Raw genomic sequence first — 21,867 nt, forward strand, 5'->3', positions numbered from 1 at the left:
CCCTGCTAAACTGTGAGTTCCTCCAGCACAGGAACTCTGATCTACCCTGGTACCCTCATGGTATCTGGCACACAACAGATGCTCATTTATACCAAAAAAAAAAAAAAAAAAAAAAAAAACGCTACCTAGAACCAGGCATTGCTCTAGGTAGAGGATACAGCAGAGAAAAAAAAAAAAAAAAAAACAGGCAAGATTTCTGTGCTCAAGGAGCTTACATGGGGACAAGGAGGAAAAATCAAACAAAGGAACAAGAAAAGATATCAAATACAAACATATGCATTTACAATGCAGTGATACGGAGGGAGAAAGAATGGCAAGGGAGGCTATCTGGATTGGATGGTATGAGAGGCCTCTCTGGAGAGATGGCTTTTGGGCTAAGACAAAAGGACAAGAAGTTGGCCAAGTGAAGAAAGGGTATCCTGGCCAGCAAGGAAAACAAAAACTTTACAGTGAAAAGGCCCACATGATCAGAATCTAGAGACTGTATATCAGTATGCCAAGGAGCATGGGTGAAGGTAGGGTGGTACGCTGGGCCTAAGCCAGGTCCAGGCTGTAATGAGAGCCAAGATGAAGAGCTGGGATTTTCTCCTAGGTTTAACCCACAGGATGGCTGTAAGCAGGGGTGTGACATATACAGAGTGAATAACTAAAGTGCAGGATCCCAGGTGGCAGGAGGTTTGTAGTCCTGGCAAGAGGTGAGGGTGGCTGGGATGATAAAGTTCCAGATACAGGGACACATGGGTGACTTTGAGATGTTTTGGAAGGAACGTTGAAAGGATGTGATGGGTTGGAAATCAGGGATGGAGGGTGAAAAAAAGGGATCCAGGATAACTCCAGAGTGTTTGACTTGAGAACCTGGTGGATGGACGTGTCCCTGAATGTGATGTCAAATTCTGGAAGAAGAGAATATTGTCCAATTGCATTGGACAATGCCTTTATTGAGATGCCTCTTAGATATCCATACGAAGGTATCAAATATTCCCAAAGGGTCACGAGACGTGACTTCATGATGACAGAAAGCACCTCAATAGAGAGGTGACTTGAATTGACGGTCTAAAGGAGGCCCTGAAGGGAGCTGTGTGCACAGAGAGAGCTATTGGTCAACACTTATGGAATTAATGGATGGACATGGGATCAGAAAATATGCATACTGAGACAAAGCTTAATTGAAGAGCTCATGGATGTTTGACGGCAATAAGCCAGAAACTAAAGGGCAAATATTGTATGATTCCTCTTATCTGAAATAACTAGAATATGCAAAAATTCAGAGAGACAGAAAGTAGAATTCAGGCTACCAGGGGCAGGAAGGAGGGGGACAGTGAGTTAATGCTTAATGGATACAGAGTTTCTATTTGAAATGATGAAAAAGTTTTACTAAACTTTTTGATACTAATGGTAGCCCAACTTGAAAGTAGTTAAGATGAAAATTTTCACATTGTGTATTTATTACCAGAATAAAAATTCTAAAAACCTAGGAAAAAGCTCCTTGGCAGCTCTGGGAATCAACAGGACAGTGCTGGGAAAGCTGGTCCTACAGCCCTCCTCCTACACCTAGGAAGGGAAAACAGAGGGGCTGGGTCCTGTGGAAAACAGTTTGGTGGTTCCTCAGGAAGCTAAGTATAGAATTTCCATATGCTCCAGCAATCCCGCTATTAGGTATATACTCAGAAAAACTGAAAGCAGGGACATGAACATACATCTGCACACTGATACTCTTAGCAATATTATTTACAATCACCAAAGGATGGAAACAACCCAAGTGTCCAACAACTGATGAATGTATAAACGAAATGCGGTATATACCTACAATGGACTATTACTCAGCTATAAGAAATGCTGATGTATGTGACAACACGAATGAACCTTGAGGACATTACGTTGAGTGAAATAAACGAGACATAAAGGACAAATGTATGACTTTACTAATATGAACTAATCATAATAAGCAAACTCATTATCTAGAGTACAGGTTACCAAGAGATGGAATGAAAGTAGAGAATGAGAAGCTGATGCTTAATTTGTAAAGCATTTTTAATGAGGTTGATTGTAAATGTTTGGAAATGGAGAGAGGTGATGGTAGCACATTGTCATGAGTATAATTAATAGCACTTAATTGTGGGTGTGACTGTGGTTGAAAGGGAGTTTGGAGTTGTGTGTGTCTAGAATGAAAGCTAGAAGATGAAACACAGGACTGTGTAACGTAGTGAACCTTCTTGTGGATGATGATTGTGGTTAATTGTACAAATATAAGAATGTTCTTCCATACACTAGAACAAATGTACTTCACTATTACAAGGTGTTAATAATAGGGTGGTATATGGGGAAAAATACACCCAATGCAAACTATAGACTATATTAACAGTAATATTTCAATATTCTCTCATCAATTTTCTGGAGGTATGTAGAATTTTCAATCCAGCATATTCTTTTTTTTTTTTTTTTTTTTAAACGTGGGCAGGCACCAGGAATCGAACCCAGGTCCTCGGGCATGGCAGGCAAGCATTCTTACCTGCTGACCTGCTGAGCCACCGTGGCCCTCTCTCATCAATTTTTTTTTTTCTCTCATCAATTTTAACAAAGGGACCAAACCAAGGCTAAGTGTCAATAATAGGAGGGGTGTAAGAATATGGGTTTTTTATTTTTGGTGCAATGAAAATGTTCTAAAATTGACTGTAGTGAAGACTGCACAACACTGATTATATTATACTGAGAGCCACTGACTGTACACTTTGGATGCATTGTATGGTGTGTGAATAAAACTGCTCACAAAACAAAAACACACACAAACAAAAAAATGAGGGACTGAGGACTGAATTTACATAATCATATTGGAAAGCTGGGCAGAGATAAATGGGAGAATATTCCCAAACTAAGACCATCAAGCTCCAAGCACTTGAGAGCATGAAGCTCTGGTGGCCTTTAGAGGAACAGGTAGGTGGTGGGCCTCAAGGAGCAGAGACCATACAGGAAGCCTAGGGGTCCAAGGATGGGAGGTCAGATCCTACGCAGCCTGAAGTCCAGCTCTCCCGTCCTAGAAGAGACTATAGACACAGAGAACCCAGAACAGCAGGACAGGAAGAGGCTTTATAACTGTTGTATCTTACTGATGAAGGAACAGCCCCAGAGAGGAGAAGTAATACCTTCTAGAGAATCTGGCCACTCCAGAGGGAATCTGTTGGACAATGAATCACCCAAACCCTGGGCCTGTTAATGTGAACCTACCGTAAATAGGACCTTAACATCTTATTAGTTAAGATGTGCCCAAACTCAGTGAGGATGGGACTTTAATCCAATATAGCTGAAGTTCTTAAAACAAATGGAATTGGACACAGAAAATAAGTCATGAGGAGCAACCAGAAGCTGAAAGTCAACAGAATACAGAAGAAAAAGGAGAAAACTCTGCAGTGTGCATTGCCATGTGACAGAAAAGCCAACGACCAAGGATAAGCAGCAGCCAGCCCCAGAACGTCAGCCTTCAGGGGAAAAGTATCAGCTTGTTGACACCTCAATTTTGGACTTCTCCTCGCCTCAAAACTATGAGACAATAAATCCCAGTTGTTTAAGCCAATCCCTTGTAGGGCTAGGAAACTAAAATAAACCTCTTTCTCAAAAAACTTCCTAGTCAAGCCACAGGCTGGACCCCAAGAGCTATATTTTACTGGGGATCCCAAACCAGGACTATAGATACGAACTGGACACTAACCCAAGCTGCGTCTAATGAATTCTCTCATATAAAAGATTTAACAAGTTAGTCTGCACATGCCTGGAACTGAAACATGTAAATTTGGGGACCAAGAATCAGCCAGATTCCACAAAATGGACAGGAGAAGCAAGCAGTGACGCCCACTCAGCAGAAAGAAAGCTCTCAAGAGGATGGGTGGGAACAGCAGAGCTAAGTCATGGAGCAAGTACCCCCAAAACTTTCTAGATTCTGGTTCCTGCCCCTTCCTCAAGACCTGTTGCACCTCCTGCACTGAGATCCATAAGACATCTCTGCAATCCTTAAGTGTCTGATGAAAGCTCATTTGGGTGGGCTTCTGTTACTTCCTACAAGTTGTCCTTAACGAACAGCTAAGATGGCACATCAGGCTACCTGGACTCCCTGACTACAAAACCACCACCCTACAACAAGACCTCCCTTCTAAAACAAGTGTGCTCTGGCTAGCCATTCTGGGACTGGCCAATTTCAAGAACACTTAACATGACAGAGGAAGTGGCCCCAGACAGGTAAATATCCATTCAGCTTAGCATTTAGCTGCCAACAGTTGCCCCCAGGTATGCTGTGAGAGGACAGGGGTGTTCCTTGCCTTCAGCCTCGACAGTTAAGGATGCTATTATCTCCCAAGAACTGTTCGTGATTTAGTTATTCAGAAACTCCTTAGCCAGAGATATCAATTCATGTTGTAACATTATGAAATGGATAACTTTCAAAGTCACGACTACATTACAGGAATTTCTTATCAAAAATTATACATCCTGGGAAAACTGTAGAAAGATAGTTAAGTACGAAGTTCCAATTATTAGTCCCTCCACCAAAACACACTATTGAACTGGCAGGAATTGCCTAAATAAAATATTTTGAAACTCTGGTGTCTAGTAGAACACTGTGAAGCATCCAGGGAAGAGCTGGAGGAAGTGGATGCTAAAATGCAGTAAATATCAGTGAATTTTTCATCCTCTTTACAGTAGCTACCATCCCCCATCCCCAAACAGTATGGCAGGCAGCAGTGGGGACTGCATGCCTGGGCTGCAGTATGAGCTCTAGGGATCTAGTCCTCCAAAAATCCAAGAGTGTGTGGTCTCATCACTGATCACTGCTTTTCATGAGCTACTTGTTCCAACCACTCTTAGACAAAAGTGGAAGAGGAGGGAATGTTTGTGTTTCTTGTAATTTTTTTTAATTAATAAAAAATTTTAAAAAAAAGTTCTCTCTTCTGACTGCTGAAGTCCTCACCTCTCCCTTAAAAGTCTTCAACTGACTGGATTAGATAAAGCTGATTGGAGTCTCTCCTTTTGGAAAACACTCCCCTCCCCTTAGCTGATCATAGATGTAATCAGCCACAGATGCAATCAACTGACTAATGATTTAAGTCCAGGAAATATTCTTGTAGCAATTGTCAGGCCAGTGCTTGCTTGATCAGACAACTGGGCACCATCACCTGACTAAGCAGACATATGAACCTAACCATCACAGTGACTTAACAGGCAAATGTAAAACTTAACATTGTAAGTCTATGCTAACGAAAACACAATGTACAAAGATGTACTCCAAGACAATAATGGTACAAAGGGGGAAGGACAGACATACATAGGAGTAGAGAGTTTGTACACTATTAAAACTAGGTTGGTACTACTCCAATTAATTTGTTTTTAGATTAAGATACTCAGTGTAATTACAAAGGTAGTTTGTGCTAAAAAAAAAAAATTAAAATTAAAAAATAGAGAAAAGGAAAGAAAAAGGGAATCAAGGACTTTGGGTACCTGGGTGACATCTAACACTCAGAGTAGGAGTTCTGCAGCTCTGAAAGTCAACATTGCCACATACTACAACTGTTAAAGAAACTACAAAAGAGATCAGTCTTCAATTAGGCATAAGAACAAAGCTGGGAGTGGCGGGGGGAGAGGGTGCAAGCGTAGTTTAGTGGCAGAATTCTCAACTGCCATGCAGGAGACCCAGGTTCGATTCCTGGCCCATGCACTTCCCAAACAAACAAACAAGCAAACAAAAAAAAAATTCAACAAATGGTGCTTCAATGATACTCACATGGAAAAAGAATGAAATGTGACCCCCCTACCATAAAGCGTGCAAAAAAAAGAACATTATTTACAACTGCCAAGACATGGAGACAGTCTAAATGTCCATCAACAGATGAGTAGCTAAACAAGTTGTGGTATATACATACAATGGAATATTATGCAGCTATAAGACAAAATAAAGTTATGAAGTATATACAAACCTGGATGGACCTTAAGGATGTTATGCTGCATGAGATTAGCCAGAAACAAAAGGACAAAAACTGTATGGCCTAATGGATATGAACTGACATTAGTGAATGAACTCGAAAAACTGCAGTTGGTAACAGAGACCATCAGGAGATAGAAATAGGGTAGATATTGGGTAACTGGAGCTGAAGGGATACAGATTGTGCAACGGGATGGATTGTAAAAATTCAGAAATGGAGACTTCCGGAGAAGATGGCGGCTTAGTAAGATGCGTGGGTCTTAGTTCCTCCTCCAGAACAGCAACTAAAGAAACAGAAACAATACAAAACAGCTTCCGGAGCCACAACAGAGACCAAAAAGACAGCGTACCCCATTCTGGAACGGCTGAACAGACAGGGAGAATCCGCTGCAGTGAGATACCCGAGGGGCATGCGTTTTCCTGGCCGGGGCGGCTGGCGACTGGGGTCCCCTCCACGCACATGGCTCCCCGGTCTGACTGGGAACGTTGGATAGCGGGGCTCTCCCGCCACGCTTGGTGTCTCAGGCCAGCTGGGCAATTTGGGCCAGCACTCCCCCAAGCCGTGGTGGCCGGCGACCCCCCCTCCACGCGCAGTTTCCCGGGCGGACTGCGAGATTCGGATTGGCAAGTTAAAGGAGCCACAGCATCTTTTACTGGTGGGACCCGCAGACAGAGGAGCGCCACGAGCGCCACCTACTGGGCAGGAAAAGAAAAACAGAGCCCAGAGATTTCACAGAAAAACCTTTCAACCAGCCGGGTCCCACACCCAGGGAAATCTGATCAAATACCCAGACACCAGCAGAAAATAATGGATGACATATTGAAGATATGGCCCAGTCAAAGGAACAAACCAATAGTTCAAATGAGATACAAGAGCTGAGACAACTAATGCTGAATATACGAACAGAAATGGAAAAACTCTTCAAAAACCAAATCAATAAATTGAGGGAGGACATGAAGAAGACATGGGCTGAACAAAAAGAAGAAATAGAAAATCTGAAAAAACAAATCACAGAACTTATGGGAGTGAAGGACAAAGAAGAAAAAATGGAAAAAACAATGGATACCTACAATGGTAGATCTAAAGAGACAGAAGCTACAATTAGTGAAGTGGAGGATGGAACATCTGAATTCCAAAAAGAAACAGAAACTATAGGGAAAAGAATGGAAAAACTTGAGCAGGGGATCAGGAAACCGAACGACAATATGAAGCGCACAAATATACGTGTTGTGGGTATCCCAGAAGGAGAAGAGAAGGGAAAAGGAGGAGAAAAACTAATGGAAGAAATTATCACTGAAAACTTCCCAACTCTTATGAAAGACCTAAATTTACAGATCCAAGAAGTGCAGCGCACCCCAAAGAGAATAGACCCAAATAGGCGTTCTCCAAGACACTTACTAGTTAGAATGTCAGAGGTCAAAGAGAAAGAGAGGATCTTGAAAGCAGCAAGAGAAAAACAATCTGTCACATACAAGGGAAACCCAATAAGACTATATGTAGATTTCTCAGCAGAAACCATGGAAGCTAGAAGACAGTGGGATGATATATTTAAATTACTAAAAGAGAAAAACTGCCAACCAAGACTTCTATATCCAGCAAAATTGTCCTTCAAAAATGAAGGAGAAATTAAAACATTTGTAGACAAAAAGTCACTGAGAGAATTTGTGACCAAGAGACCAGCTCTGCAAGGAATACTAAAGGGAGCAGTAGAGTCAGATACGAAAAGACAGAAGAGAGAGGTATGGAGTAAAGTGTAGAAAGAAAGAAAATCAGATATGATATATATAATACAAAAGCCAAAATGGTAGAGGAAAATATTATCCAAACAGTAATAACACTAAAAGTTAATGGACTGAATTTCCCAATCAAAAGATATAGAACGGCAGAATGGATTACGACCCAGCAATACCACTGCTAGGTATCTACTCAAAGGACTTAAGGGCAAAGACACAGACAAACATTTGCACACCAGTGTTTATAGCAGCATTATCTACAATTGCAAAGAGATGGAAACAGCCCAAATGTCCATCAACAGACGAGTGGCTAAACAAACTGTGGAGTATACCTACGATGGAATATTATGCAGCTTTAAGACAGACTAAACTTATGAAGCATGTAATAACATGGATGGACCTAGAGAACATTATGCTGAGTGAGTCTAGCTAAAAACTAAAGGACAAATACTGTATGGTCCCACTGATGTGAACCGACATTCGAGAATCAGCTTGGAATATATCATTGGTAACAGAGACCAGCAGGAGTTAGAAACAGGGTAAGATAATGGGTAATTGGAGCTGAAGGGATACAGACTGTGCAACAGGACTAGATACAAAAACTCAAAAATGGACAGCACAATAATACCTAAGTGTAATGTAACTATGTTGGAACACTGAATGAAGCTGCACCTGAAATACAGTTTTTTGTTTGTTTGTATCTTTTGTTTTTGTTTTTTTCTTTTTCCTTTTTATATATATATATTTTTATTATTAGTATTATTATTTTAATTCTCTTCTCTATATTAACATTCTATATCTTTTTCTGCTGTTTTGCTAGTTCTTTTCCTGGATCGATGCAAATGTACTAAGAAATGATGATTATACATCTATGTGATGATACTAAGAATTACTGAGTGCATGTGTAGAATGGAATGCTTTCTAAATGTTGTGTTAATTTCTTTTCTTTTTTCTGATTAATAAAAAAAAATTTTTTTAAAAATTCAGAAATGTATACCACAATACTACCTAACTGTAATACAATAATGTTAGAACACTGAATGAAGTTGAACATGAGGATAGAGGGAGGAGGCCTGGGAGCACAAATGAAGCCAGTGGGAAAGACAGAAGATAAATACTGAGATGGTATAATCTAGGAATACCTAGAGTGTATAATGATAGTGACTAAATGTACAAATGTAAAAATGTTTTTGCATGAGGAAGAACAAAGGAATGTCATTACTGCAGGGTGTTGAACACAGATGGCAATTAATATTTTAAAGCTTTAACTAATGTGTGAGACTAAAGCAAAAAATGTTTATTTGTTACAAAATTTATATATTGACTAGTGCATTTCCTAATATAACTTATGTAGATAGTTTGATTGAACACCATAAGTACTTGGAATCTCAGGTAGGACATGAGATTTTGTTGGTTTGTCCAGAGTGATGCCCCGATGAATCCCAGAGTGATTCGATCAGTGAGTGGAAAAGTATTTTCAAAGCCCCCTTCGGGGAATGGTGAGAACGGGGAGAAATTCAACTTCCCCAAGTTGAATTCTTGATATTCTCACAAGCAGTGTGGACAACCAAAGCTTTAGGCTTAGCCCCCAGTCTTGGGTTTTTTTCATACAAAACTTATTTCTGCAAAGGATAGGCTAAGCCTACTTAAAATTAAGCCTAAGAGTCACCCCCAAGAGAACCTCTTTTGTTGCTCAGATGTGGCCTCTCTCTCAGCCAACACGACAAGCAAACTCACCACCCTTCCCCTGTCTACGTGGGACATGACTTCCAGGGGTGTGAAGCTTCCTGGCAACATGGGACAGACATCCTAGAATCAGCTGGGACTCAGCATCAAGGGATTGAGAAAACCTTCTTGACCAAAAGGGGGAAGAGCGAAATGAGACAAAATAAAATGCCAATGGCTGAGAGATTCCAAACAGAGTCGAGAGGTTATCCTGGAGGTTATTCTTACATATAATATAGATACCACCTTTTTAGTTAAGGTGTAATGGAGAGGCTGGAGGGAACTGCCTGAAAATGTAGAGCTGTGTTCCAGTAGCCATGTTTTTTGAAGATGACTGTATAACGATATAGCTGTTGTAATGTGACTGTGTGATTGTGAAAAACTTGTGTCTGATGCTCCTTTTATCAACAGACAAGTAAAAATATGGATTTATAAATAAATAAATAATAGGGGGACTGTGCTGGTTTAATAGGATGTATGCCCCCTAGAAAAGCCATGTTTTAATCAAAATCCCATTTCATAAAGGTAGAATAATCCCTATTCAATACTGTATGTTTGAAACTGTAATCAGATCATCTTTCTGGATGATGTGATTTAATCAAGAGCGGTTGTTAAAATGGATTAGGTGACGACATGTCCCCACACATTTGGGTGGGTTTTGATTGGTTTATTGCAGCCCTATAAAAGAGGAAACATTTTGGAGAATGAGAGATTCGGAGAGAGCAGAGAATGCTGCAGTACCACGAAGCAGAGAGTCCACACCAGCGACCTTTGGAGATGAAAAAGGAAAATGCCTGCTGGGGAACTTCATGAAACAGGAAGCCAGGAGAGAAAGCTAGCAGATGACACCGTGTTCACCATGTGCCCTTCCAGATGAGAGAGAAACCCTGACTGTGTTTGCCATGTGCCCTTCCACTTGAGAAAGAAACCATGAACTTCATCGGCCTCCTCGAACCAAGGTATCTTTCTCTGGATATCTTATATCGGACATTTCTATAGACTTGCTTTAATTGAGACATTTTCTCAGCCTTAGAACTGAAAATTAGCAACTCATTAAATTCCCCCTTTTAAAACCATTCTGTTTTTGGTATATTGCATTCCAGCAGCTAGTAAACTAGAACGGGGGACAAATGTTAAAATAAATTTAGTAGATTGAAATGCTAGCAATCAAGGAAAGGGAGGGGTAAGGGGTATGGTATGGATGAATTTTTTTCTGTTTTCTTTTTATTTCTTTTTCTGAATTGATGCACATGTTCTAAGAAATGATTATGATGATGAATATACAACTATGTGATGATATTGTGAGTTACTGATTATATATGTAGAATGGAATAATCATATGGTAAGAATGTGTTTGTATGTTGGTATGTTTAATAAATAAAAAATAATAAAATTTTAAAAATATTACTTTATTGAAGGTGAATATGATTGAAAGGGGTTGTATAGACTTGTGTCCCACCATTTAACACTACAAATACAAATAAATTCTTGCATGAACTACTGCAAAGGTTTAAAAAAAAAAAAGGACAAATACTATATGACTTCTCTTACATGAAATACTTTGAATAAGCAAATTCATAGAGAGTGAAAGTAGAAGTGTGATTTCCAAGGATGGCGGGGGAGAGGGGGTTAGTGCTAAATGATAAGAATTTTTGTTTGGGATGATGAAAATAGTCTGGAAAAAGTGTTGAAAGTTACACATAATTGTCAACATACTTAATGTCAAAGAACTGTCCACTTAAAATAGTCATAATGATTTTTATGTTATGTATATTTTACCACAACCAAAAAATCAATCAATTGCTTTAAAAAAAGGAAATGAGCTATCTAGCCACAAAAAAAAAAAAAAAAACATGGAGGAACCTTAAATGCATACTGCTAAGTTAAAGAAGCCAGTCTGAAAAGGCTACATACTGTATGATTCCAACTATATGACTCTCTGGAAAAGGCAAAACTACAAAGCCAGTAAAAAGATCAAGAGTTGCCAGGGGTTCAGGGAAAGGGAGGGAAGGATGAATAGGTGGAGCCCAAGGCATTTTGGCACAGTGAAACTATTCTGTATGATACTGTAATGGCGGTGATATTGTACATGATATTATGCAGCTGTCAAAACCCACAGAACTGTTCAACACAAAGAGCGAATCCTACTGTAAATTATGGACTTCAGCTAATAATAACATACCAATTTTGGCTCATCATGTAAGATGTTAATAATAGGAGAAACTGGGGAGGATGGTAGGGAGGGTTATAGGTTATATGGGAACCCTGCACTTTCTAGCAATTTTTCTGTGATCCTAAAACTGCTCTAAAAAATAAATGTCTAGACAGACATCACCAACTGTTGCCCTACTTCCCCACCTGCAGCCATGTTTAACCCCACGGTGTTCTTTCACATCGCTTTCAATGCAAGCCTGTGGGCAGTGTCTCCTTTGAGTGTTTACAGACAAAGTTCCAAAGACAGCAGAAAATTTTCATGCTCTGCGTACTTGGGAGAAATAATTTGGTTATAAAGATTCCTGCTTTCACAGAATTATTCCTGGGTTTATGTGCCAGGGTAGTGACTTCACACACCATAACAGTACCAGTGGCAAGTTCATCTATGGAAAGAAGTTTGATGATGAGAACTTCACCCTGAAGCACTCATGTCCTGGCATCTTGTTCATGGCCAATACCGGACCCAACACAAACAACTCTTCAGTTTTTCATGTGCACTGCTAAAACTGAGTGGTTGGATGGCAAGCACATGGTCTTTGGCAAGGTGAAAGAGGGAATGAATATTGTGGAAGCCATGGAGCACTCTGGGTCCAGAAATGGCAAGACCAGCAAGATCTCCACTGCCAACTGTGGACAAATCTAATAAATTTGATTTGTGTTCTGTCTCAACCATCAGACCATTCCTTCTGTGGCTCAAGAGAGCTTCCCACCTCCCCACTTTCTACTGGTCTCCCTCAGTATCCTATCATTGAGCTCTTGCTGCAGTTCTTTGGGTTCTAAATTATTCTTCCCTTCCAAGTCTAGCTGAATTAGAATTAAGTTTATGATCATGAAATAAAAACTTAAACAAAAACTTAAAAAATAAACGTCTATCTAAAAAATAACAGGACAGGGAAAGGCAGAGGCAACTGGCTTGTTAGCAGACCCAGAGGAGCTGTGCTTTCGCAGCTGTCCTGCACGACACCCTCTCCAGACCCAGGATAGAGGTGCCGGGCAGCCACCATGAACTCCGGAGCTATGAGGATTCATAGCAAAGGACATTTTCAGGGTGGAATTCAAGTCAAAAATGAAAAAAAAAACAGACCATCTTTGAAATCTCTGAAAACTGATAACAACAAACAATAAAAATTCAATTATAAGCCACTTTGGGGAAAAGTATTTTACCTGGACTTACCTTCTATCACAGTATGTGAAAAACTGTAAAAAGACATTAAAGATCTTGGAGGGCAAGTTGAAGAATTTCTCAGCAAAGATATCAGTTATCTTATTTCAAATAAAAAGGAAGCTAAATTTGCACAATCCTTGTGTAGAACTTCTCCCTTACCAAGTCCAGAATCTGTGTATACTGCAGAAACAACTTCACCTCACCCCAGTCATGATGTAAGTTCATTTAAGGCTCCAGACTCAGTGTGTTTAAGCAGAGGAAAACTGTTAGTTGAAAAAGCTATCAAGGACCATGATTTTATTCCTTTAAATAGTAAATTAACAATTGCTTTATCATGGGGAGTAAAAACTCTTCATATTGATGACATTAGATACTACATCAAATAAAAGAAAAAACAGTTGTATTTACTCAAGAAATCAAGCACTTCTGTAAGAGATGTGGGGAAAAGAGCTAGTACACAGAAAACAAGGACAAGTAAACCGAAAAAGTCTTTTGTAAAGGTGGAAGATATGAGTCAACTTTATAAGCCATTTCATCTTCAGTTAACCAACGCGTCTTTTATAAATCATTCTATTCAGAAACCCTATAATCCATGGGATGTGGATAAACCATTTATCATCCAAAAGCAAACTCAGGTTAAACTAAGGATCCAAACAGATGGTGATAAATATGGTGGTACCCCAATTCAACTCCATTTGAAAGAGAAGAAAAAAAAAAGAATATTGTGAATGTTGCTTGCAGAAATACAAAAATCTCAAAACTGCAATGTGATATTATATATCTGGGATTGATATTTCTAAAACTATGAGTAATATTTGTTGTTTACATTTTAGTGTATTTTTCATACTGTAGTTTACAATTTGATAATTATAACTAGTTAGTAATTCTTTTTTATAGAAATATCTTAAATTTTAAGAACTCAAAGAAGGAAGTATTTTTATTCATTTACTCAACAAATATTTATTAAGTACCTACTATGTACCAGTCACTTTCTGGTACATAGTAGGTGCTCAATTTTTACTTTCTAAAGAAGTACACTTTTTGTCATTGTACCAGTTCAATTCTGGGTGAAGAGCGTTGAACGAAAGAGACCATGCCTTTGTAAAGATTGCATCCTATGAGGTGAGGGGAAGGGTGAGGAGGGAAGACGAGTAACCACAGGATAAAAACATAAGGCAAGAATGGGGATGTTGTTATTTATGTAGACTAGACAAGGATTTGAGATCAGGGACCTGAATGAAGGGAGGTAATGACTTGTGGCTCTGGGGGAGCAGCATTCCCAACAGAGGGAACAGTAAGCACAGAAGTCCTAAGTAAAGTGATTGATGGAATCTAAAGACAGATGATGGTGGCCTGTTCTAAGCAGTAATGGTAGAAGTGATGAGATGAGGTCAGATAGTAGATATATTTTAAAGGTGGGCAAAGAGGATTTCCCAGTGGATTTGAAGTGGGAAATGGAGAAGATGATGAGTCAGAGAATGGCACTAATATTTTGGGCCTGAGCAATTCAAAAATGGGTTTGTCATTTTCTAATGGGAAAAGAAGAGAAAGTGGTGAAAATTCCCTGTAGTAGTGGAAAGAGAAATACCATTTTGAAAGATACATGAGATTAAAAGAAAATTTTAAAGATGAAAGCTATTACAGCTGGTAAGCTGTTAAAAAGAGCAAGATTCAGGTTGGCTAGATTGGAATCCTGACTTCCTATCTCTGTGAATTTGGACAGTGACTGGAACATAGTAAATGGTTAATAAATGTTAGCTGTTATTTAATATATATGAATTATCAGTTTTTAAGACAATAGATACTCATTAGATGTTTGGTTTTGGTTTTGGTAGAATATAGAGGGAAGCTTAAGGAAAAACAATATTACTTTAAAATATCTCATTTATGCTAATATAAATTTAGTTTGAAATGCTAGTGATCAATGAAAGCGCGGGGTAAGGGGTATATAGGTATAATTTTTTTATCTTTTCTGTTTTCATTTTATTTATTTTTCTATTGTCTTTTTCTTTTTCTGAATTCATGCAAATGTTCTAAGAAATGATGAATACGCAACTAAGTGATATTGTGAATTACTGATTATATATGTTAATGTGTTATTTGGTTTGTTAATTTTTTAATTAATAAATTTTAAAAAAAGAAAAAATATCTCATTTATAAACTCTGTCTTCAGACTCTTAATTGAAGCTTCATTATTTTATAACTCAAAATATAATAGAACTTTGTATCAGTTTTTTGTGTTTTATTTACATAATAAAGGAAAAGAAATACAGTCAGAAAAAAAATAACAGGACATATATTCAAGAAAAATTACAACATACGTCCTCGAAAAATTATAAAACACACCAGTTATTTAGTAACAGTTCTTCAGGCGAAACCTACATTTAATATCAGTATGAGATCTTCTTTTTCTAAGATATGTCAAAAACGTGGTGGGGGAGGAGGAATATATCCTACAAGTGAGGAAATACAGTACTATACAGTGTATGATATGCTCATCGCTTTGCTACTGAAGGCAAAGTTTCCAGTTTTAACCTCCCCACCACCACCAAACACTGAGCACTGCCTTAGAGCCAGCCTCTGGCCTAAGCGCACACTTTCTCCTTTCATCCTCCGAACCAGCCTGAGCTGGCACACCAGACTCCAGAGTGGAAAGGAACCTCAGAAACCACTGTAGACCACCAGCCTCAGAATCTTAAATTGGTGCCCTCCTATCCACCCCTCCCTTCTTCAGATCCAGTAGGTCTGGGATGAGACTGAGAATTTTCTTAGCCAACAAACTACCTGGCAATGCTGATGCTACAGTTGCAAGGGACCTACAACTCAGAACCCATACAGGCTGAGCCCCTCATTTATTTGCTTCTTTAGGCTAGAACTCAAGGCCCATCACTTGTAAATCCTCCCTATTTCCAATTAGTTCCATCCCAGCATCTCCCTTCTGACTGCCTCTCCTGATCACCCACCACTCTGTGGTTTCACCTGGGGTAGGGCAGAGGGTAGACAGGGCTCTTCCCCAGAGGCTGAGAAACACTACTGAAGGAGAGCCTACCAAAAGGACATTGCCTGACCTGTGTGGGAGTGGCTGGCCTAAGTCACTTCCCCCTTTCCTCTGGCTCCCTTCATTCCCAAGCCCTCTCTTCCTTGTTCAATTTCCTTCCAAGTCCTGCACACCCACCTGAGGAAAACTCGGGCATAATGGGAGCTTCAACTCAATGGCATAATCCAGTGGGCTCTTGATCAACACCCTGTAAATCCCAGAAGGGTAAGCTACCAAAGACTGACCACGGATTTTTTATCAGATACAATGTGAGAAAAATATCTCTTCAGATACAATACTCACCTAGTAGGTTTTGGGATGTGTTATGGATCATTAAGTCACCTCACACGACATCTCTAAGAGTGTGAAGTAACAACCAGCATCAAGGTACAATCTACTTGCCATCTTGAGTATAAGAGGGCAACAAACAACTACTCAGGGAATGACTTGGAGCTGAAAGACAATCAAGTGAAGAGGGCAATAATCAGAAATTTTCATAGACGCTGGGAGGCGCTGCTATGCTACAGTGACTTTTGTGTTGTAATTACTGCAGACTATTTTGATGTTGTCCTGAGTATTTTAATCCCTTCATGTGTATGCTGAAAAAAAATCTAGTATCAAAACTATCCAGCAAACTCAAAAAGACTGAGTGTCACCAGTTTAATTCCAAGATTGAAAATCTCGAAGAGGTCAGACCCCAGGTTAAGGACAAACAGGCTCCAGCAAGGAACCCAGTTTAGGAGACGAAGCAGCCAGATTTAAGTCAAACCAGAAAGGGAGAACTGCTGAAGCACTCGGTATGAAAGGACACAGGGAAATTATTGAATTAGCATTTCCAGGGTGCTTCTGGGAGATGTAAAAATACACAAGACTTACTCCCTTCCCTCAGGGAGCTCACAGTCCATCAAAGGAGACAGCCCACATCAGAATGCACCCCACATTCTGATAGGATCAGAATACTACATTAAAAAGACAACTCTCTTTCCGTAAGCAACCTGAGGTGATCTCTGCAAATGGTTCGCTATTCACTTGACCCAGAAAACCCTACAAAATCATGCAAGAGGTTCAAATCTTCGTGTTCACGTTAAGAACACCCGATAAACTGATCAGCTTCAAGGGTATGCATATTTGAAAAGTCACCAAGTATCTGAAACATGTCACTTTACAGAAGTAACGTGTGCTACTGTCATTACAATGGTGGTGTTGGTAGGTGTACCCAGACCAAACAGTGGGGCAGAGCCGGGGCCCAAAAGGAGTGCTGAATTTTTGTTGCATATGCTTAAAAATGCAGAGAGGAATGCTGAACTTAAGGGTTTAGATACAGATTCTCCGGTCATTGAGCACATCCAGGTGAACAAAGCCCCTAAACTGCAGGATTTAGAGAGCTCACGGTCAGATTAACCCATATATACATGAGTTCCCCTTGCCACACTGCAATGATCCTTACTGAAAAAGAACAAATTGTTCCTAAACCAGAAGAGGGGGCTGCACAGAAGAAACCAGATTCCCAAGTCACACCACATACCAATTAAATCAATCTGTGCAGCAAAATCCCAGGTATCCAGATTATTCAAATCTCTCTAGGGCATTCCAGCATCAGCCATGTTTAAGAAAAAGTGGCTGAGCAGGTTAAGGGGTGATCAGGAGCCTTCTATCTCAAACAGCTGGACTGGTCATAAGCACAATATCTCCCACCTGAACAGTACTTTGCTTTTAAATCATTTTATTATCAGTAATCTCATTACATCTCATAAGAAGTATTATAAAATACCCATTGTGCAGAAGCCTCCAGTAAGAAGGGTCCACACATTAAACTCAGGTCTTTTGACTCTAAAATTGACGCCCCTGTCCCTCTGTGAACAGATTCAGATATGACAAAAAAAAAGTCAAGTTAGGTGAAAGACCATTAATATTTTTTAAAAATCCATCATTGCAAAATATATTCCAAAATATGCACTGCTATATGTGCTAAGCAAAGACCACTATCTGACTTTTCCAAAAGAACTTACAAAATAGTTAAGAAACTGTATAAAATTTAGCTACAACACTCATCACAGACTGTCAATAATAGAGGAAAACCGAAAACAATCTAAAGGTTCTTCCAACAAAACTGGTCAAAAAAAATGAAGTTATAGAAAAATATCTTAAAACACAGAAACGTATTCAAATATATTAAGTGAAAATAGTGGGTTCATAAAATGCTGTGTACAATGATTCCACTTTTGTTTAAAAAAAGAAGAAAGAAAAGAAAAAAACATGTGGGGGGAAATGGGAGAGAAAACAAACAAACAAATGAAAAAACTGAATAGACAAACAAATGGCTGGTGACTTTTACTTCCAGTGTATTGCTTATCCAGATATTTTTTCCTCTTTAAAGGACTCTTTATTATGAGTGGTCAATGTAAAAGTTGTGACACATTTGGAAGCCACTGCTTGTGAAATCATTTGTGTACTCAAGCCTCAGAGATGCAACATCTAATTCGTTGCTATATATGAGTACAGATTTTCTTCCTATATCCAGATTTTTTCCACATTTTTACATGTAAAAGATTACTTTTACAAAGAGGAAAAATAAAGTTAATTTTGAAAAAGCAACTTACTACTTTTTATGGCCCCTGAAACATTCTTACAACTTAATAAGGAATCTATCCCTCATTCAATAACATAGGAGAGCCTCTGATTCAAAATGAACCACCCTCATAGACAAAAACACTTTTATACCTCCAAGTATTAGAATCAGTTCTTAGAACTTTAGAAATTGAAACTGTATCTACAAGAAAATTAGCAAGCTGTAATCACATTCTCTGCAAAAAAAAAGGGGGGGGTGGGGGAGTCAGGGGTTAGACTAAAACAGTGGTTCCCAGCCTGAAGTCTTCTAAACTCTGAATCTTCAACAAGCAGGGGCTATTTCTTAAAGGCCAGTGTATGTATGGGAAATATATCTCCACCTGTGATAAGAATGGGAAGATCTAATTTAAATGTTCACTGCCTTTACTGCCGACTAAAATCATACCTATTCAATACGGGGCAGTAGAAAATGTTTTGAAGCCAGCTGACAAACTGGCTTGAGACCAGCAGACTGTTTGGCCTGAGGCAAGAAACCTGTCCTCAGCCTACTTAAAATTAGGCCTAAGAGTCACCCCCAAGAGAATCTCTTTTGTTACTCAGATGTGAGCTCTCTCTCCAGCCAACACAACAAGAAATCTCACTGCCTTCCCCCCCTGTCTACATGGGACATGACTTCCAGGGGTGTGGACCTTCCTGGCAACATGGGACAGAAATCCTAGAATGAGCTGGGACTCGGCATCAAGGGATTGAGAAAATCTTCTCAACCAAAAGGGGGAAGAGCGAAATGAGACAGTGTCAATGGCTGAGAGATTCCAAACAGAGTCAAGAGGTTATCCTGGAGGTTATTCTTATGCATTAAATAGATATCACTTTGTTAGTTAAGATGTAATGGAGAGGCTTGAAAATGTAGAGCTGTGTTCCAGTAGCCATGTTTCTTGATGATGACTGAACAATGATATAGCTTTCACAATGTGACTCTGTGAATGTGAAAACCTTGTGTCTGATGCTCCTTTTATCCACCATTATCAACAAACGAGTAGAGCATATGGAATAAAAATAAATAATAGGGGGAACAAATGTTAAAATAAATTTAGTTTGAAATGCTAGTGATAAATGAAAGCGAGGGGTAAGGGGTATGGTAGTTATAATCTTTTTTTTTCTGTTATCGTTTTATTTCTTTTTCTGTTGTCTTTTTATTTCTTTTTCTAAATCGATGCAAATGTTCTAAGAAATGATGAATATGCAACTATGTGATGATATTCAGAATTACTGATTGTATATGTAGAATGGAATGATATATTATTTTTGTTTAATTTTTTTTAATTAATAAAAAATGATGGGCTGAAGCTATTAAAATAGTCCCACTGTAAATTCTTAAAAAAAATTTTTAAAAAAGACATAATGGAGAGGCTGGAGGGAATTGCCTGAAAATGTAGCGCTGTGTTCCAGTAGCCATGTCTCTTGAAGATGATTATATGATGATATAGCTTTCACAATGTGACTGTGTGATTGTGAAAATCTTGTGTCTGATGCTCCTCTTATCTCCCTTATCAGCAGACAAATAAAGTATATAGAATAAAAATAAACAATAGGAGGAACAAATGTTAAAATAAATTTAGATTGAAATGCTAGTGATCAATGAAAGGGAGGGATAAGGGGTATGGTATGTATGAATTTTTTTCTGTTGTCTTTTTATTTCTTTTCTGAATTGATGCAAATGTTCTAAGAAATTATCATGATGATGATATGCAACTGTGATGATATTGTGAATTACTGATTATATATGTAGAACGGAATGATCATTTGTTAAGAATGTTTGAGTTTGTTTGTTGCTATACATTTTTTAATTAAATATTTTTTAAAAAAAAGAAAGTAAGAATAAAAAGAAACCTGTCCTCTTCTTTCTAACAAAGACTTCATAGAATCTCCCCAAGGCTCTCTGCAGGTTCTCCTGCGTGGCAAGCTAAGCCTCAGTTTTCTCTTCTAGACAATGTACAGCACCCAGCAAGCTCATTTTCATTCAGAGGAAAAGCCAAAGTGCCTCTTCTTACCTTCTCTGACCTCAACTGGGACCACTCTCCTTCCCTCTAACGTCTCCAGTCGCACCTGCTTCCTCAAATACACCAGATTTGCCTTAGCCTCAGGGCCCTTGCACTTGCCCTTCACTCTACCTAGACCCCTCTACTGAATGGATCCACCTGACCAACCCACTCACTCCTCCAAGTCTTTGCTCAAACGTTCCATTCTTACGGAAACCCAACCTGGCCACTCTGCAATCCACCCTCCCATTCCCCAACCAAGTGTTACCATCCCTCATCCTTCTTTTCCTATTGTCCATGGCACTAGTCACCTTCTAACACACCACATAATTTACTTATCTGTTTCATATGCTGTTTATTTTCTATGCCCAGCAACCATCCCATGTCAGCTCCACAAAGGAAGCCTCAGTCTCCTTCACTGATGAATCCCCAGCAGCAAAACAGTGCCAGGCACAAGGCTGGCAGGCAAAGTCTACACAGACGCCTCCAGAAAGGGCTCGGCACCAAGTACACCCGTCCCGCATCACATGAAAGCATCTAGTTTTATGCCCTACTGATTAAACAACTTGAAAACCAGCCCATCTGGATTTTACGACGCAGTTTGATAATTCTGTAAAGTGAAAGTTAATTTGAAAGGTCTAACAAGCGCAGTTCACGCAAAATCTTTCAGAAGTGGAGCCCACAGAAGTTTAAAAACTCTTTTTTTCGGGACGGGACGAGGTTGTAGGCTGGGAAACCTCTGGACAAAAGTATAGGAAGATCTAGTTTCTGTGGATTAAAACGTAAAACGACCAGACGGCAAGAACTTCGCCCCGCAACCGCGCAGCGCTCCCCGCCCGCACTCCCGCCTGCGGCGCCCCGCGCCGGGCCCGAGCCCTCACCGTCTCTCCGCGGATGCCCTGGACGCCCCTCCACTGTGAGGGTACCGACACCACGCCCAGGGTCTCATCCTGCAGCGGCCCGGACCGCGCGGGTCCCTCAGCACTCGTAGCCCCTCCTGTCGCCAGCGTAGCAACACCCGCGCTCGCGGGTCTAAAGAACTGCGCGGGCTGCGCACGGGTTGCCATGGAGACGGCTCCGCCCTTTAGCGCCGGCGCACTGCGCCGCGACCTTCGCCCTCGCGCCTCCGAGAGCGGACGACCGGGTAGATGAGGCGCACCGTGCCATTTTAGAATCGGTCGCACCGCCTTCTTCGCGGCCCAAGAAAAAGGGTTGAATTATTCTTCTTGGCCTGTTAGACAAGCGTGACTAGTTTGGGTTACCCTGTCCCCAGTGGGCACGTTTGGGGCAGGCGCAACTACTCCTGAGCAGAGAGAAAAGAGAGAGTGACGCTGGTGCCAGGCTTAAAGATGGCGCTGAGCGACCAAGGGCGGGAGGCTGCAGCGGGGTCGGCTCGGTGATTGCTGTGTCTTGGGGGCGCAGA

At 40.0% G+C, this 21,867-nt stretch overlaps 1 protein-coding gene and 1 pseudogene across 2 annotated transcripts in view; one reads left to right on the forward strand and one right to left on the reverse strand.

The window, feature by feature from the left end:
• DYNC2I2 (dynein 2 intermediate chain 2) overlaps positions 1 to 21,526 on the reverse strand; it is a 59,284-nt gene extending 37,758 nt beyond the window's left edge. For both annotated transcript variants that reach the window (XM_077146568.1, XM_077146566.1), the window contains exon 1: positions 21,326 to 21,526. In XM_077146568.1, coding sequence (XP_077002683.1) covers positions 21,326 to 21,511 — 186 coding nt within the window. In that variant the 5' untranslated portion in view covers positions 21,512 to 21,526. The remainder of the gene's footprint in view (positions 1 to 21,325) is intronic.
• On the forward strand, positions 11,788 to 12,278 carry LOC143660112 (peptidyl-prolyl cis-trans isomerase A pseudogene; annotated as a pseudogene).
• Positions 21,527 to 21,867: the final 341 nt, after the last annotated feature.

This window comes from Tamandua tetradactyla, chromosome 2 (genome assembly GCF_023851605.1).
Source record: "Tamandua tetradactyla isolate mTamTet1 chromosome 2, mTamTet1.pri, whole genome shotgun sequence".
NCBI classification, from domain to species: Eukaryota; Metazoa; Chordata; class Mammalia; order Pilosa; family Myrmecophagidae; genus Tamandua; species Tamandua tetradactyla.